This window comes from Protopterus annectens, chromosome 6.part0 (genome assembly GCF_019279795.1).
Source record: "Protopterus annectens isolate FY-2018-M chromosome 6.part0, PAN1.0, whole genome shotgun sequence".
NCBI lineage: Eukaryota > Metazoa > Chordata > Ceratodontiformes > Protopteridae > Protopterus > Protopterus annectens.
In genome coordinates this window covers 1,175,177,853-1,175,196,909 of record NC_056737.1, presented here as the reverse complement: position 1 = coordinate 1,175,196,909, position 19,057 = coordinate 1,175,177,853, and the positions used below count along the sequence as shown (strand labels likewise).

General features: G+C 41.6%; 1 protein-coding gene across 1 annotated transcript in view; it reads left to right on the top strand.

Moving 5' to 3' along the window:
• The window catches only part of RUFY4 (RUN and FYVE domain containing 4), a 651,945-nt gene that overhangs the window by 516,022 nt on the left and 116,866 nt on the right, over nt 1-19,057 (top strand). Inside the window, exon 8 of the mRNA XM_044074805.1 lies at nt 2,436-2,582. Within this exon, the coding sequence (XP_043930740.1) occupies nt 2,436-2,582 (147 nt within the window). The remainder of the gene's footprint in view (nt 1-2,435; nt 2,583-19,057) is intronic.

Sequence of the window (19,057 nt, the reverse complement as noted above, 5' to 3'; positions counted from 1 at the left end):
GGGCACTCTACTGGTGAGGAGATAGATCTAGTAAAGGACAGTTAGGGGTAGGAGTAGGGACATTCTACTGGTGAGGAGGTAGATATAGTAAAGGACAGTTAGGGGTAGGATTAGGGACATTCTACTGGTGAGGAGATAGATCTAGTAAAGGACTGTTAGGGGTAGGAGTAGGGGCATTCTACTGGTGAGGAGATAGATCTAGTAAAGGACTGTTAGGGGTAGGAGTAGGGGCATTCTACTGGTGAGGAGGCAGATATAGTAAAGGACAGTTAGGGGTAGGAGTAGGGGCATTCTACTGGTGAGGAGATAGATCTAGTAAAGGACAGTTTGGGGTAGGAGTAGGGGCATTCTACTGGTGAGGAGACAGATATAGTAAAGGACAGGTAGGGGTAGGAGTAGGGACATTCTACTGGTGAGGAGGTAGATATAGTAAAGGACAGTTAGGGGTAGGATTAGGGACATTCTACTGGTGAGGAGATAGATCTAGTAAAGGACAGTTTGGGGGGTAGGAGTAGGGACATTCTACTGGTCAGGAGATAGATATAGTAAAGGACAATTAGGGGTAGGAGTAGGGACATTCTACTGGTGAGGAGGTAGATATAGTAAAGGACAGTTAGGGGTAGGATTAGGGACATTCTACTGGTGAGGAGATAGATGTAGTAAAGGACAGTTTGGGGTAGGAGTAGGGACATTCTACTGGTGAGTAGATAGATATAGTAAAGGACAGTTAGGGGTAGGAGTAGGGACATTCTACTCGTGAGGAGATTGATATAGTAAAGGACGGTTAGGGGTTTGAGTAGGTAAAGCGTTTAGTGGGGAAGAAGGGAGGGTGAGTTTGGAAGGGGGTAGTGTTAGATACTATTAGGAGAAAGAGAAGTGAGAGATTGGGCTGGAAAGGTGGATTAGTCGGGGGGCTGCTAACAGAGGCAGAGTTTATTTAAACTAAGGTGATTTCTCAGTCTTTTTGAATAGAGGTTTGGATGTATTGTTACGTATGTCGAGTGGGAGTTTATTCCAGTGTTTGGCGGGGTAATAGCTGTACAGGTTTTTGCCTATGTTGAGTATGGGTAAGCGTTTTCAGATCCACTGACCCTTCTTCAGATCCATTCACATAAAATAATTTTTAAAATACGCTAAATAGTAAAATGCAATCAGTCAATATACTACTTCATGACAGCTTCCTTTTACATCATCAGAACTTTAAAACTGCCTTCTTAACTTATATAGAGATATATATGTGTGTGTGTGTGTGTGTGTGTGTGTGTGTGTGTGTGTGTGTGTGTGTGAGTGTCCATGTGCATGTGTGCGTGTGTGTGTGTGCATTTACTCACAGACACATTCACATGTGCGTGTATGTATAGTGTATATATATATATATATATATATATATATATATATATATATATATACATACACACACACACACACACACACACACACACACACACACACACAGACATGAATGTATATATATATATATATATATATATATATATATATATATGTATATACATTTTTTTTTTTTATGTATGTATACATACATATACACATGGACACATATCTGAATTACACCACATATGTATGATGTATTATACTTTGAGAAATTGGAAATCATTTTCTTTGGCGTGACATTTGCTTTTCTGATTGCATTATATATTCTTCATTCTCTGTTTTCTTAAACTTTGTAAGTTGTGTTTATTTTCCCATGCTCTCCCAAGTCACCTCATTTAGAATCAACAAAACATGTAGCCAGTCATTCTTTGTGCAGTTCAATTATTATGTTTTTTTTTTCCTGTCTGAGCACCTGTCAGTAAAACTGTGACTTAGAATCAAGGAAATGTTTACAAATGTCTTAGCAAATACCTACCACATGGATCTGTATACGATAGGATTAGTCATATGAATTTGGCTAAATAATACAATTTATGATTCTAGACATGAATGAAAATGTTTATTCATTTGAGAAATGTGTGTTTTTTATTTATTTACTAATTTATTTATTTGCATATTTGCTAGGAAAGTCAGATTAAGCAAGAAATAACCGCATTTCTGTGGTGACTACTGGAGATAAGAACTAATATAGTAATGAAAACATGAATGTAATAGCAAAGTCAGAGAAATAAGAGGTTACATGATAACTTAAAATGCTGGTAAGGTGTTCTCCAATGTGAACTCATTTTTTGAACATCAGTTAGGATTATGGTACATTATGTGACATGGAAATATTTCAACAAAGAAAACATAATTGTACAGGCAAAGTAAACAGTATAGCTAAGAAAATTTAATTTACAGCAGGAAGTAAAGATAATAAGAGAATATAAGCAAGAGAGAGATACTGAGAAGGGAGGCAGGCAAAGCGAACTGCTTTACTGCATCTAATTCTAGTAGAGCGACACTTCTGAGCCTGTTTTCACATTCTGCTTCTCACTGTGTAGTTCAGAAGGTCAGTGCACAGAACTGAAGAATGCAGTGGAGAAAACAGAGAGAGAGCTGAAAGAAAATGAAAAAAACTACAAAGCAGATCTAGAGGAAAAAAACGATACCATCAAGAACATGAAAGATCGCGTTGTGGAGCTTCTAAGGTAAGATAATCTGATTTTAAGAGTAACGCCTTCTACATTAGTTATACGCCTGTCAGAAGCACTTAGAGCGCTGATTAGTAAGTTAGTCTGTAAGGTTTATTTAATAACACAAAGATGTGTGGTCATATCTGCATTATCCATCTAACTGTGTAGTACATTTTTTGACAACACCATGCACTAGTAAACAGCCACACATCTGATTTTAATGAATGTCTGACACAACGATCTGACTAAAAACATAAAATATCACACAGATTTGTCAAGGTTGTAGCCACTACTGTTGCCACTACTGTTCTACTTTATCAGGAATACAAAAACAATAAAATGGAAGGTATAGCTAACCAAATGCGCTCTAGCTTCATGTTCTGAAAACAAATGTAGTACGACCTACCAGCTTCTTGAGATCATTTATCACAACTAATCAGAAGAATTTACATTTACACATTTCGTCGCTTGTTATCTTTAAGTAGTCAGTGTTTTAATAGTCATTGTCACTATTTCCACATAGTTCAGTCTGCAGTGGTTGTGAATTAAATGTCATCTCAGATAAAACAGGCAACATGTCATTCTAACAATAACATCTAATTTATTTATTTTTTGGTGAGACAAAGCCCCCACAACATATAAATGCAATATAATCCAAAAAATAATAATGCCTATGCAGAGTAAATGCTCCAACCAAAGCAGCCAAAATTATAAATAAAAAAACAGTCAAAAATGGAAGGAGCGACACATGGTAAACATACCAAAGGTCCATAAGATAACTTCAGAACATCAAGAGCCCAAGCAAATAAAGTACAATGTAGAACGTGAACAACTCATTCGAGTCACAGTACTCAAGTAGTAATCAAATAGGCAAACGATAACGTTAATCCTTCAGAAGAGCAAATCACAGACTCATTCAGTTCTAAAATAACTTATTTAATAAAATAACGATGCAGACATGGGTCAGCGCTTTCACCTTTCGGCTTCATCAGACCCTTTTGAAAAAACTCAATGCTAAACAGTTTATATACAAACATTGGTGGGAAAACCGCCATTAAATTATCCAATGAGCATAGCAAAATGTTCTAAAGGAAATGCACTATACAACCCTATTGAGTAAGAACATTTAAAACTAGGATAGCTTAAAAACTATACTAATTGATAGATCAAAAACAATCTATTCATCATACATAAAAAATAAACAAATAAATAAATAAGAGCAGTGTATTACATACAACTTTAGCAATATAATTAATAATGGATCATTTATTTGTACATATATAAAAAATAAAAACTACATAATGAAATATACATATAATAAAACATATTAACAAAAAATCTAGAAATTTTCATTCAAAACCTCTTAGTCTTCTCATCTTAAGGAAAGGTTAAACCGACACCTTACCATTCAAACCTGGATGGGAGTCAGACCTTAGCCTCATAATCCATGTGGTCTCTCTTCTTTCTGTATATGTTCTGACATCACCACCACGATTACCTACAGTGATCACTTCTATAATCTTAAACTTAAACGTATGGGAACTACCTTGTTCTGTAACATGTTCAGCTAACGCGTTAACATTGGAAGCCGTTCTAATACTGTACATATGCTCGCGCATCCTATCCCTTAGACTTCTATTAGTCTTCCCAATGTAAAATGATTTACAGGCTCCACAAGTCCCCAAGTAAACCACATCCTTAGACATACAATCGCCTTTGACTTTAAAGGTATATAAACGTGAGTTAGTGGGATGTATAAAGGTGGGATCACAATCAATGAAATGGCAAAAGTTACAATGTCCGCACCTACTGGTGCCAAAAGATGTTGGTATTGTGCCTTTCATCACCACCTTCTTATCACAGAGGAGCCTCTTAAAATTCTTTTTGTTTTTATACCTAAATCTGGGGGCACTCCCTATCTACTTTCTACCCTTAACTCACTCTTCTCACTAGCTCTCTCTAATCTTCCTTGACTACTCTTTCTACTGTCTTCTAAAATCTATTAAGCAAATTGCCTCAGAGAAACATTCTATTGTAATTGTCTTGCCTTCATGCAACTACATTATGATAAAACTGGGTTTTTGTAACCTTACCCCTTAAACTATACTCACCTTAATGACATATTTCTTTTTATACGTCTTGAAACAGCTTTGCTATACTCCTGATTATTGACACTGTATAACATTGTATTGCTACTTAATGCCTTGTAATAATCCTGTAACATTGCTGTTTAATGCTAATTTATAATGAAAATTGTGTAATATGTTGGAGCTTTTCTCCCCGGGCCTCCACTGAAAAAGGGCTCTTCAGTGCAGTCGGACAATCCCGGTCAACAAATGTAAAATAAATAAATAAATTTACTGACTTTTCCTCATCCAGGGCCTTGGTGATAGTCTCAAAGAAGTCATCCAGGTTCAACAGGCAAGATCTACCCTTGATGAATCCGAACTGGGTGGAGTGAAGTGCTTGAGATTGCCTATGTCCTTGTTTATGAAATCCATAATAATACACTCCATGGCTTTACAGACCAGACTTGTCAAGCTAATTGGATGATAGTTTCTAGGGTCAGTAGTGGCACCACCTTTGTGCAAGGGGATGACAATGGAAGTTCTCAACTCTGCTGGAAAGAAGCCTGCACTTAGGCTTTGGATGAATAGGGTGCTCAATGGCAAAGCCAGTTCTTGCTGGAGATGGTGCAGAATACATCCTGGGATACTATCAGGTCCCGTGGAAGTTGTGTTTTTTACTTTGGATAGGGCCTTTAATAGTTGATCTATGGAGATGTGAGGTGCAGGACAAGTATTAGGGCTGTCAAATGGGCTTTTGGGGGGATGGGGGTGTCAAGTTTGTGCTGAATCTATCTGCTAGCAGGTTGGCTAAGTCAACAGGATCAGTGTAGGTGATTCCATTAAGTACTAATTCAGAACCAACCTGGGCTTTGCCATGGAGGTTCTTGACATAACTGAATAAGGCTTTGTGGTTTCCCTTTGTTTTGGAGGCTAGTTTCAATTCATAATTGGTATTGGAGGTTTTCACAAGTGATTTAATTTGCTTGTTGAGGCTGAGGAGGGAGTTTTTCCAATATGGAATTTGTTCCTTATTACTCTTGGACAACAGTTTCTTCCTTTTGTTGTGAAGCCTGTTGACAGAGGATGTTCACCAGATAGGTTTGTGTTTCCTTGAGGTGCAGGATTTAGTTCTGCTACATATGGCTGAGTCCATGCAGTTGTACAGGTGCTTGTATACTGTATTGGTGTACTGTTCGTTATAACTGTCTTCATCCTCTTGGGGGGTGGGTGGTGGTGTGAAGCTACTGATACCCACCCTTAGGAGGTTGTAGTCAGCTTTTGAGAAGTGTTTTAGCCTGGTTATGGCTGGGGGGGGGGTTGGGTGGGATAGAAAATTTGAATGAGACAGACCAATGATCTGATCTCACCAGGGAAGAACATATTATGGGAGTGGTGCAATAGTCACCCATGATGGTGAGAACCAAGTCCAGAATGTTATCTCCCCTTGTGGGGGATGAGAAGAGCTGGTCTAGAGCATTAGAATTGATAAGGTCAAGGCATCATTGGGCAAGTGCATTAGTGCAGGAATAGTTCACCTAATCTATAGAGGGGTAGTTGAAGTCACCAAGGATCAGGGTGTTAGGGGTTACCTGGATGGAGTTAGGTAGGTCCAGGTAGGAAGAGCGGGTGTGCTGAGTCATGGATGGGGGGTCTATAGCTGGCTATAACTTGGATGGGTGCCTTGTCAACTGTCAGTTGCACCTGGAGTAATTTCAGTGCATCATGCTGGCAAACCAGTCTGGAGGTTTGTCTGTCCTTATGGAAGCTAGAGACTCCACCACTCTTAGTCTTCAAGACCTCATTTTGGGGTCAGAATGTGTGGAATGAGGTATAGCCTGGTAAGGCAGGGGGCTCTTCACAGCTCTGAACCAAGTTTCCGTGACTGCACAGCCATCGGCATCTTCCAGTGTGAGGAGAGCCTCCAATGAGTGGATTTACAGGTTAAGGCTCCTAGCATTAAGCAGCATGACCTTCAATATTCTTTTTTGACAGATCTTTTATGTTGGAAGATTTGTCTTTGGGACATAGCCTAAAAATGGGACAATGGGGGAGGCAAGAGCCTTGGCGAGGAACCGGAATCCCAGGGGTGACAGGTGGAGGCCATCTCTGGCAAAGCATCAAGGCCTGTCAGCCATATCATCCCAGGCAGACAGATACTGGATCCCCTTGGAAAGACACTAGAAACTAAGCCAATTGTTTAAGTCAATTATTTTTTGTTGGTATTGCGGTATCATTCTTGGTGAAGGTAGGATGCTTCTTAGAGCTAGGGTCATACGTGCCTGGGACACATATTCTGAGAGCTCAATCATGTCTCTCTTCATATAGTCCAGGGAGGTATGTCTCAAGTTTTTCACACCAACATGGACAATGACAGAGTCATACTTGTACCTGTTGCAGAGAGACTTAAGCGCGTGCGTGATGTGGTGGATTCTGGAACCTGACAGACAACTGACCATGACTTTCTCCTTGTCGAACCTGGTGAGGTGGACATCAGTGTATTTTACAACTGCGTCACCAATGATTAGTATGTTTGTTTTAATGTTATGGCTTATGGGCTGTGTTGGTTTATTGTCATACCTTATTGGCTGTGTTTGTGAGACACTGGTGTGTTGTCTGCTGTGTGTGATGTGTTTGGTATTGTATGTGGAATGTTTGTGAGTGTGTTTTGGAGATCTGTGTTGTTTAGGTAAGTTTTTATTGAGGACCTCTGCATAGATGTGTGTGTTGCACTTGGCTATGTGATGTGGGTGGTGTGGTGTTTGTGATGGCAATCTTCTGTTTGTCAGGAGTACTCATCATGGAAAGAGAGAGCATGGATTCCAGGTTACTGATGTAAATGTCTTTCTCACAAGTAGAAGAATTATGTGCTAGGAGAAGTGGGCTGTCAGTGAATATGAGGCAGTTGTTGCAGTTTCTCTGTATGCCCATGCCGACCAGGCTGGCAGAAGAAACTGACCGGAATTGTCCAGATGTACTTGGCAGACTTACAGAGAGTGGGTTTTGATAAGGGTATGTCCACAAGAGTATAGACCATAAAAACTTTCTTAAATGTAAACGAACTGGCCTGGAGCACACGTGCTAAAGCCAAAACTAAGAGGCTTAGAATAACAGACAAATTTATTCAGGCTACTAACAAGCAGTAATAAATACAGCAGGATAAAACAGCTGAATAATGTGTAATTTTTTTTGTTTTGTTAAGTGGAGAAGGAGGAAACAGAAGATAATCAACTGAAATGGAAGTTTTGACTCTGTTCTTCAGTTAGTGTGTTTGAATGTTATTATTTGTTAGTAATTGCAGGTGTGGGGGTAGCCACATTCTTTGATTTCCTGTCCTTGCCTATTTAAGTGGTACAGTTTGAAATATTTTCTGCTTAAAAACCTCAGCTTTGGCCGGCTAAGATCTAGATGTATTCAACTGGACGTATAAGAGAATTTAAGTACCTTTATCTGCACTTTTTTCAAATAATACAGTATTTATATTGATTTAACTGTGTTGCATGATTATTAACTGAACTGGAAGTTTTGACTCTATTCTTCAGTTAGTTTTCCCACCCACCCTCCCTGTTTCTGTTTTGGTGCTAATCTTAGTGACTTTGAAACTGCCCGCCCCTCTTGTAAATTTGTGTTTGGATACTCCTCCTGGGCCCATCTCATTTGCTCACTCAGCTGAGTGCAGTGAGATCATATTCTGATTTCAGGCACTCCTACTGTGTACAAAGAGAGCATCTGGGAAACAGAACAAAAAAAAAATAAGCTTGTTTCCTGCCTTTCCTGTTAAGTGGTCTAGACTGTTTCTAGGCTTCTGAGCCCCCAAGCCCTTCTGTGTTGGAAGGAAGCCTTCTAGCTTACTTTGGTTCTTACAACTAGCCAGTTTTCTAGTTTCAGCACTCAAATTTGTTTCTTTGAACTCAGCACTTGTTCAGAACTCATTGTAAGCACTACATAAGCTGCAAATTACTACAGCAATCAACTTTCCTCACTTGTCTAGTGGAAAGCAGTTTTTAGTACTTAATAAATAAGCACTTATCCAGGCATGTCTAAGGATCAGCTCCCAGTGATTTCTCCTGTCTACCTGATGAATATGGGCATCTTGGGGCAATGCAGCAATTGCCTCAAGTACACAGACAACCCCCTCCTCCTACCACCCAACACTACAACCTGTGAGAGATGCACTTATATAGCCAAACTGGAAGCAAAGTTCTCTTCACCCAAGACTGGACTAGACAGTCAAGAGGAGAAGGTAAACACTTGCACCACACCACACTCATCACATAATCCCTCAAAACCTACACCACCAAAACACACACATAGAAACACAAAACGCACACCTACATTTGTGGAGGCTCTCAATAAAAACCTGCCCAAGCATCAGGGACATCCAAAGCAAACTCCACCCCCCTAACACAACCCAAATGACACATATCCCACAAACTCAGTGTGCCACTCAACCACAGCTCATAAGGCATAACAACGTACCCAACACTCTAGTCATAGGTGACTCTATAGTCAGGCACACTGATGTTCCACTCACCAGGCTAAACAAGGAGAAAGTTACTGTTAGCTACCTGTCAGGTGCCAGGATCCGCCACATAACGCATGCACTCAGGTCACTCCACAATAAGTACAAATATGACACTGTCATTGTCCATGTCAGTGTGAATGACCTGAGACGTACCTCCCTGGACTACATGAAAAGAGACATGGAGGAGCTCTCTGATCTTGTATCCCAGGCAGGTATGACCCTAACCCTGAGTAGCATCCTGCCATCACCCAGAATGATACCACATTACAAAGACAAAATGATTGACTTCAACAATTGGCTAAACTTCTGGTGTCATTCTAAGGGGATCCAGTATTTGTCTGCCTGGGACGACATGATTGACAGTCCATGATGCTTTGCCAGAGATGGCCTGCACCTGTCGCCCTTAGGATTCTGTATACTGGCTAAGGCTCTTGCCACCCCTATAGTACCTTTTTTAGGCAAGGTTCAAATGACAAATTCACCACTGTAACAGGTGCAAGCAAGCAAGCAAAATCTGAGGGTAATGCTACTCAATGTTAGAAGTCTAAACTTCAAAATGCACTCACTCGAGGCACTCCTTAAAATGGAGAACATTGACATCTGTGCAGTGACAGAGACCTGGTTCAAAGCTCCAGAGAGCACCCCTGCATTACCAGGATTCAATTCATACCACACCTTTCGGCCACCTAACCCAGAAAGAAGCACTAAAGGCGGAGGCGTGTCCATATTCATTAAGGATATCCACACCTCCAGGCTAGTTGCACAGCATAATGCATCTGAGATTATCCAAGTGCAACTAACTCTGGGCAAGACCGCAATCCAAACTGTAGCATGCTACAGACCCCCCACCATGCCCCAGGATTCACACTCCTCATTTCTTGATACACTGGAAAGTATTAGGGTACAATCCAACACCCTAATAATGGGTGATTTCAACTACTCCACCATTAACTGGGAAAACTACTCATGTACCAACTCTTTTGCTCAGCGTTTTCTAGAATTCATAAATTCCAACGCCTTGGATCAACTTATTCACACCCCCACCAGGGGCAGCAATATCCTAGACCTCGTCATTACCAACGTGGGAAACCGGTGTTCCACACTAGAGGTCAATTCCTCGTTGGTCAGATCCAACCACAAGCTAATCAGCCTAGACATCCACATCCTACCCCCACCCCCAATTAGGGAAACCATCGTAAATAATTTCTCCAAAGCCAACTTCACACTTCTTAAGACAGAAGTGGCAAACTTCATGACACCCATGCAGAAGGACAATAGAGGTATGACTGCTGAATCCTACACAAATGCACTTTATAAGCACTTACACGAGTGCATGGATCATGCTATCCCTAATAGAACCAAGATGTTATCCTCCAAAAAAAGGAAGCCAATCTGGTGGTCCACTGCCATAAACAAACTCTACAACAGAAGAAAGAAACTGTTGCAAAAAAGAGTAAAATCCCATGACTGGAGGAACTCCCTGGTCAACCTCAGTAAGAAGCTGAGATCCCTCATAAAATCCTCCAAAGCTAGTTACGAAAACAAAATTGCCACTGACTCCAACGACAACCAAAAAGCATTCTATAGCTATGTCAAGAATCTAAATGGGAACACTCAGATCTGCTGTGAGTTACAGCACAATGGCACTAAATATACAGAACCAACTGATATTGCCAACATCCTAGCAGATAGGTTCAGTGCTAACTTTACCCCCCTCTCACCCCCTAGAGGGCCCATCTCTATACCGGAAGAATGCAAAGTTCCTATAATCATTGCTGCACAGGTAAAAACACACTCTCCAAAGCCAAGAACACAGCATCCATGGGACCTGACAATATCCCAGGCTGTGTTCTACATGAACTACAGAATGAACTGGCACCCTACCTAAGTACCATGTTCAATCATAGCCTCACCTCAGGCTTTGTACCCACTGAATGGCGCACTGTGACGGTTATCCCACTCCACACAGGGGGAGCCACGACGGACCCTGAGAACTACCACCCCATTAGCCTGACGAGCCTGGTCTGCAAGGCCATGGAATGTATCATCGTGGAACTCATAAACAAAGACATTGGTAATCTCCAAACTCTGGACCCTACCCAGTTTGGATTTGTAAAAGGCAGATCATGTCTCCTAAATCTGATTGACTTCTTTGAAGCAGTCACTAAAGCAATAGATGAGGGTAAAATGGTTCACGCAGCTTATCTAGATCTCACCAAGGCTTTTAACACCATCCCCCACTCTGGAATTATCGATAAGTTCACCAAACCAGGTATAAATCCCTATGTCACAAGATGGGTTGCCTACTGGCTCATGGACAGAACCCACACTGTGAAAGTAGCGGATTCCAAATCCAACATCAGACCAGTGACAAGTGGAGTACCACAGGGTTCAGTCCTGGGTCCTCTCCTGTTTGATATCTACTTCTCTGAAGTGCAGGCCAACACAGAAGGTCTTTGGCTAACAAAGTTTGCAGATGACTGCAAACTAGGAGCCATAATCAAAACTCCTAACGATGTGGACAAACTACAAAAGGGCCTCACTGAGACAGATACCTGGTGTCAAAGCTATGGCCTGAAGCTCAATACCAAAAAGTGTATTGTCATCCCCTTTGGTAAAAACTCTGTACCCATGAACTACCACATAGCTGGTAGTCTACTTAATGCTGAAAATGTGATGAGACCTTGGGACACAGGTGGACATTAGTCTCTCCTTTGATAATCACATCGCCACAGTGATCAGGAAATCCTTCTATGTGGCTCATCTCATCACAAAAGGATTCTCATCCAGAAAAAAAGAGGTCATTGTTCCCCTCTACTCATTACTCATTAGACCTATTATAGAGTACAACGCCCCTTTTGGTATGACCTCACAAGACATCTACAACAACTGGAAAGACCACAGAAATACCTCACAAAGAGGATTACTGGCCTCAAACACTGGCCTATGCAGACCATCTAAAAAAACTACAGCTTTACTCCGTCACATATCGCCTACTCAGGGGTGATCTCTGCCTAACATACAAAGCTATATCAAACCCAGAGCTGTTGGACATGCTCCACTTAAAGAAATCCCAATCCCTCCGAGCTACACGCTCTAGGGACCTAAACCTTGCCACCACAATAAACAGAACATGCTGGAGGGATAGACTCCTGTCCCAGAGACTTCCCATACTCTGGAACAGGCTACCTATCTATGTCAAACAGAGCTCCTCATTAGCACTCTTCAAGAAAAATCTTGATGATTGGATGGGAAATGGGAAATTCACCACGGGGATCACTTCTGTAGCTCTGCTCCACAGGGGCACAGGAAAATAATTTTCTTGGGTGGCGAAAGCCAGGGTACATTTTTTGGCTAGGCTTGTATGGGCCCTAGGGCCGATAGCCTAGTACCTACCTATGAACCTATGAACCTATAATTCAAGATTAAGAAACTAAGGGGGTTGTCCTTCCTAAATGCTCTCTCTGTACACAGTAGACAGAGCTGATGAGATACAGACATTAAGCAATGTGGCCCGAAATGAAGCAGTTGCTTATACCTAATATAGAATGATAAACTGTCAGTTAGGGTCTGACTCTGTTTTAGAATGTAGTATATTTTACGTAAGGGGATAGTGATTCCCACAGTTTTGGTCCAAGGGCAGAGAAGTCATGTTCAGTACACCATAGATCTGTTTGGGTGTTTGCAATCTTGGCCCTTTCTGTGTTGGCCTCTTAAGCTGTAGGCTGGGGTCATCGTTGCAAACTTGGCTGCTAGAGAGGAGAAATAGTGTGAATAAAGGAGTTTAAATAACTGAGAACCTAATAAGGTGTCAGTCCTTTGCTTGATTGATAGCCGTTTCCTTTTAAGATTATATGGAAATGATGTTTGCCTTGCGGAGTGAGGGCAATAAACGAACATATTTTGTTTTCAAGTGTTTGTGGCACTTTATTTCCATTTAGTGATCCATTTGATATAAACGGAATGACACATTTCTGTTGAAAAATAAACAAAAAACACTTTCTTTTATCATTAATTTACTACATCAGTATGTTTATTTTATATTTATTTTATTAACATATGTTTATTTATTTATTGATTGATTGATCGCATTTGTTAACTGGGAAAGTCCACTGCTATCATAAATAACCACCACCATGTTTCTCTTCTCTTTCTAGACTGTTAATACAATTTTAGACTTCATTCTCTTTTAAGCCTTCCTACTGTCATCTGTGGTGCTGTACACTTTTAGGGAGTTAATGAGCGTGGCTGGTGCCACTACCTGTAGTGCTGTACACTTTTAGGGAGTTAATGAGCATGACCGGTGCCACTGCCTATAGTGCTGTACACTTTTAGGGCATTAATGAGCGTAGCTGGTGCCACGGCCTGTAGTGCTGTACACTTTTACGGAGTTAATGAGAGTGGCTGGTACCACTGCCTGTAGTGCTGTACACTTTTACGGAGTTAATGAGTGCAGCCAGTACCATTGTCTTTAGTTCTGTACAAGTTTGGGGAGTTAATGAGCATGGCCGGTACCACTGCCTGTAGTGCTGTACACTTTTTGGGAGTTAATGAGCATGGTGGGTACCACTGCCTGTAGTGCTGTACACTTTTATGGAGTTAATGAGCGCAGCTGGTGCCACTGCCTGTAGTGCTGTACACTTTTAGGGAGTTAATGAGTGTGTATGGTACCACTGCCTGTAGTGCTGTACACTTTTAGGGAGTTAATGAGTGTGCATGGTACCACTGCTTGTAGTGCTGTACACTTTTAGGGAGTTAATGAGCGTGGCTGGTACCACTGCCTGTAGTGCTGTACACTTTTAGGGATTTAATGAGTGCAGCCAATACCACTGTCTTTAGTACTGTAAAAGTTTGGGGAGTTAATGAGCATGGCTGGTACCACTGCCTGTAATGCTGTACACTTTTAGGGAATTAATGAGCGTGGCCGGTACCACTGCCTGTAGTACTGTACACATTCAGGGAGTTAATGACTGCAGCCGGTGACACTGCCTGTAGTGCTGTTTACTTTTAGGGAGTTAATGAGCGCAGCCAGTACCACTGTCTTTGGTTCTGTACACTTTCAGGGAATTAATGAGCATGGCTGGTACCACTGCCTGTAGTGCTGTACACTTTCGGGGAGTTAATGAGCATGGCTGGTACCACTCCCTGTAGTGCTGTATACTTTTAGGGAGTTAATGAGTGTGGCCAGTACCACTGTCTTTAGTTCTGTACACTTTCAGGGAATTAATGAGCATGGCCGGTACCACTGCCTGTAGTGCTGTACACTTTTGGGGAGTTAATGAGCATGGCTGGTACCACTGCCTGTAGTGCTGTATACTTTTAGGGAGTTAATGAGCATGACCGGTACCACTCCCTGTAGTGCTGTACACTTTCAGGGAGTTAATGAGTGTGGCCAGTACCACTGCCTGTAGTGCTGTACACTTTTAGGGATTTAATGAGTGTGGCCTACACTCCTGATTAACAGGGGTACAAAACCACCAATGGCAGCAAGAGCAGTGTGAGTTACCTAATCCCACCACTTGACCAGGGCAATGAGTAAGCCACATCACTGCAGTGGCCCACAATGCCTTTTGCTTGTTAGTTCTTGGTTTTGCACGTGCTCTCTAAGGGTTCTTCATTGAGTAAGTGAGCTCATTCCAAAACCCAGGACCACTCCTCTGCATCACTGCCCCTTGCCTGAAGGATAGAACCCAGGACCACACCTCTGCATCACTGCCCCTTGCCTGAAGGATAGAACCCAGGACCACACCTCTGCATCACTGCCCCTTGCCTGAAGGATAGAACCCAGGACCACTCCTCTGCATCACTGCCCCCTGAATGAAGGATAGCTGCAATGTAATGTGAGCAGAAGGCTTCATCCCTTCTTTTCTCCAGGATGGGGTCTTCCATCCTCCTTACCAGCAGCAGACTCCATCCCTCCTTTTCCCCAGGATGGACACCTCCATCCTCATCAGCAGCAGCAGATGTCTCCTTTTCCCTGGGATGGGCTCTTCTATCCTCCTTACTAGCACAAACAAACATTCAAACCAGCAGTCGAACATGGGTCACCTGGGCACTAGTCAGGGATTTATTCATCTATATCATCATTTCTGGTGAAAATGTATATAGTTACAGGTACTTTGACATGCTGAGCTGCTAAAAATCTTTGACTTAATCAAGTGGGAAAATAGATCCTCATTTTAATCTACTGAGATACAAAACAAGATGGTTACATTTACTGATAAAATGAACAATGTAAATAAACTCTTCATCTCATATCTGTGGTGACCAGTGGACCACTCTTGGGATTTTACAGGTGAGTTTATCCTGTAGCTTGGAAGAATTAAGATGTTAAGTTGCAGAACAGGATGAGGGTGAATCTTATTTGTGTACACAAGTACAAATGGGTGTGTCATATAGCTGCAAGCATTCCCCTATAGACTCCTACCTAACTCTAAAAGCATTGTTCCCAACTACATGAGTTTAATGTCCACAGAACTCTCTACCTGTATACTACACCCCAAACAAACCAAATACCTCATCCATCATCTTATCTCTATCCTTCTCTGCAGGGACATCCACCCAAACCCAGGCCCCTCTACCACACTGAATCCAGCCCTCCCAACCCACCCCCCCAAGCAACAGGCAAACCCCTCCATTTCTCAGCTGCAAATGCTCAGAGCCTATGTAACAAAATTCCAAACCTTCATGCCTGGCTTCTACATAACCAGCCTGATATTCTCTCCATCTGAGAAACCTGGCTTAAGCCCCACAAACAAGATTCTGAACTAACTCCTCCCAACTACCATGTGTTAAGGAATGACAGAACACAAAAAAAGGGTGGTAGCGTAACACTCCTTTACTCAGCATCTCTCTTAGTCACCCCATATACCAAACCCTTTCCCAAATTTGGCAAGGAGGAAATAATACCAGCCCTTCTCCACCTAAACAAGCATAAACTCATATTTGTTCTCTCCCTCTATATTCCCCCTGGAGACAATATCTCATCCCTTGAAGATATTCTCTCCTGGGTCTCCACCAACATTACTCATGAAGCCTTAATCCTGGGGGACGTGAACATAAACTGGACTACAATCCAATCTCCCACTAACTCACTCAATATTAACTTATATAACTTTACACAACTAATCAATTCCACTACCAGGCCTTCCAAGAACTCCATAACTGGAAGTACAATGTACTGGATTCTAGTATCCCATCACCAATATATCTCTGATAGTGGTATTCTCCCAGACTCACTAGCTGGCCACTTACCCACTTTTGGCCACCATCTCCCTCTTCCATACAACTAACTCACACCTTTATTTCCACTCGCTGCCTAAAGAACTAAAATTCTGAAACCTTTTCAAATGCACTAAAAAGCACAAACTGGAACCCATTAAAGACACTTCCCCTAAATAATGCTCTCTCCTACTTTAACTCTGCTTTCACAAACCTGCTCAACTTCTTTGTCCTTCTAAAAGCAAAATGTATAAAAAGTAATCCTGTACCCTGGTTAACCAAAAACACCTTAGCTATAATGCGACTCTGTGACAAAGCCTGGACACGTTACCATAAAAATAAAACCACTATCACCCTAAACAAATATAAAACACTACAAAATAAAGTCGAAAAATGTTTTACCTCAACCACAATACCAATCCCAAACTGTTTTGGAAAGGAATCTCATCTCACCTCACCCCAGGAAAAAAAGAAAACCCTTGCCCCAACCCAGAGGCCTCTGACATGGACTTAGCCACCCAATTTAACTCTTTCTTCATAGCGTCCATAAGCAAGCTAACATCATCCTTCAACAACACCTCTACAACCCCTCCTCCGCGTGCTCCCATCCCTTCCTCCCCTAGCATCCCTTGCCCCCAACCACCACCTTTCTCTATTTTATCAACAACCAGATTCTTACCCCCACACAGCATGGATTCAGACCCGGTCATAGCACCTCCACTGCCCTCCTCTCCTTCCTTGAAACAATTAACAAAGCCCGTGAATCCGACCATTTTGTGTCCACCCTTCTCCTCGACCTCTCCAAGGCATTTCACTATTTCCCACAACCTGCTTCTTAATAAACTCTCTAAACTAAACCTGTCCCCTTCCTGTACCAATAAACCCACTTCACCCTTCCTTAATACTCCCACAGGTGTCCCACAAGGTTCCATTTTAGGTCCCCTACTATTCAACATATTCATTAATGATTTCTACCAAGCCATTCCAGTCTCCAGCCTCATCCAATATGCCGACGATTCGACCATTATCTGCTCCTCTCCTTCTATCCCCACTGCAAATAAGCTGACCCAAACCACCTTCTCCTCTACTGAGGAGTGGATGCTAGACAACCGTCTGGCTCTTAATGCAACCAAAACTAATCTTATGTTATTCACCGCCTCCAAAACCACCTCCCTAGATAAACACTCAATCACCAGCAAAAATAATACTCCCATAGAAATAGTCTCTGACACTACACTACTAGGAGTACTCATAGATGATCAACTAAAATTCGACAAACATTTACAAGTAAATATAAAAAAAAAAAAAAAAAAAACACAAGGAACTTGGTATGCTATACTGCCATAATCGTTATATCTCTCCTTCCACTAGGCTCATACTAGCCAATACTTATCTCATCCCATCCCTCCTATATGGTGCATCTATCCTCACCAACCTGCAATCCTCTCTCAAAACAAAACTCTCCTCTTGCTATAACAAAATATCAAAATTTGCAGCAGGTCACAGAGCCATTTCTCACCATTGTAATTCTCTTCACCAACTAAACTGCCTTGAGCTACCTAAACTCCTCACTTATACCCAACACATCTAAGCACACAAACTCATTTACAACCCCTCTCTTTGTCCCTCCCTAGCCACTACCTTTGAAATGTATGAACCAGAATGACTTCTAAGATCTAATTCCCAAAAACGAATTAAATTGCACAAACACACACATCCAGCTGGGAATCACCTAATGTCCTTCTCTCTTGCACTCCTCTGGAATTCTCTACCATCTCCTATCCGCATCATCAGCAGTCTCTCCGCATTTAAAACCTTGCTGCACTCGCGCCTAACTTCACAATGGAAGTTCTCCTGTTCCCATCCTACCTAATCCTTCTAATACCACTTTGTTCTCTCCTAGAACTAAATAAGCCATCACTGCCTCCTATAATTTCACAACTCTATTGAACTGTTTGACCAACTACTTAACAGTTACCCTATGCTGCTACTTCTGTAAAAAAAAAAAGTGTTTTTTTTATTGCTGTTTTACAGACTATACTGATGTAGTCTATCGTTAACCTTATCTCATAAATATAATAAGAAAATCTGTAATGTAAATGTGCAATGTGTACTATGTATTTGTATTTTCCTGGAGCTTTTCTCACCAGGACTCCATTGAAAATGGGCTCCTTGTGGCACAATTGGACTATCCTGGCAAACAAACTGCAAATAAAATAAAAATAAAATTGTGATTTGACAAAGAAACTGAAATGTATACCAGACTTTGGGTTGGGATGCATTTGAAAATGATGTTAACATTATCGTCTACTCTGAGAGGTGATGCAAGTTTTGCATCAGAAAGTTCTGCAGAAAGGGGTTTTACCACGAGTAGCATCAGAACGTATTCTGCAGAAAGGGGTTTAACCACTTTATCTGTTGGTCCATGAGTAGCATTTTGCCATTGCAACATGCGGCAAAACCTACTTCTCCATGTTAAAGGCTCAAACAGGATCGGCAACACAAGCACCAATATGCTTAGTGGTAAGCTGTTCTACACCAGGCTGTACATCCACTGTGATCTGCTGCCTACCAGGTGGGGAATGCAGATACCCTCCCTCTGTAGCTACAGTATCAGATAGTTATGGCTTTATGTTCTCAGTATTATCATGTTGTCTGCAGATGACAGCATGTGGGTA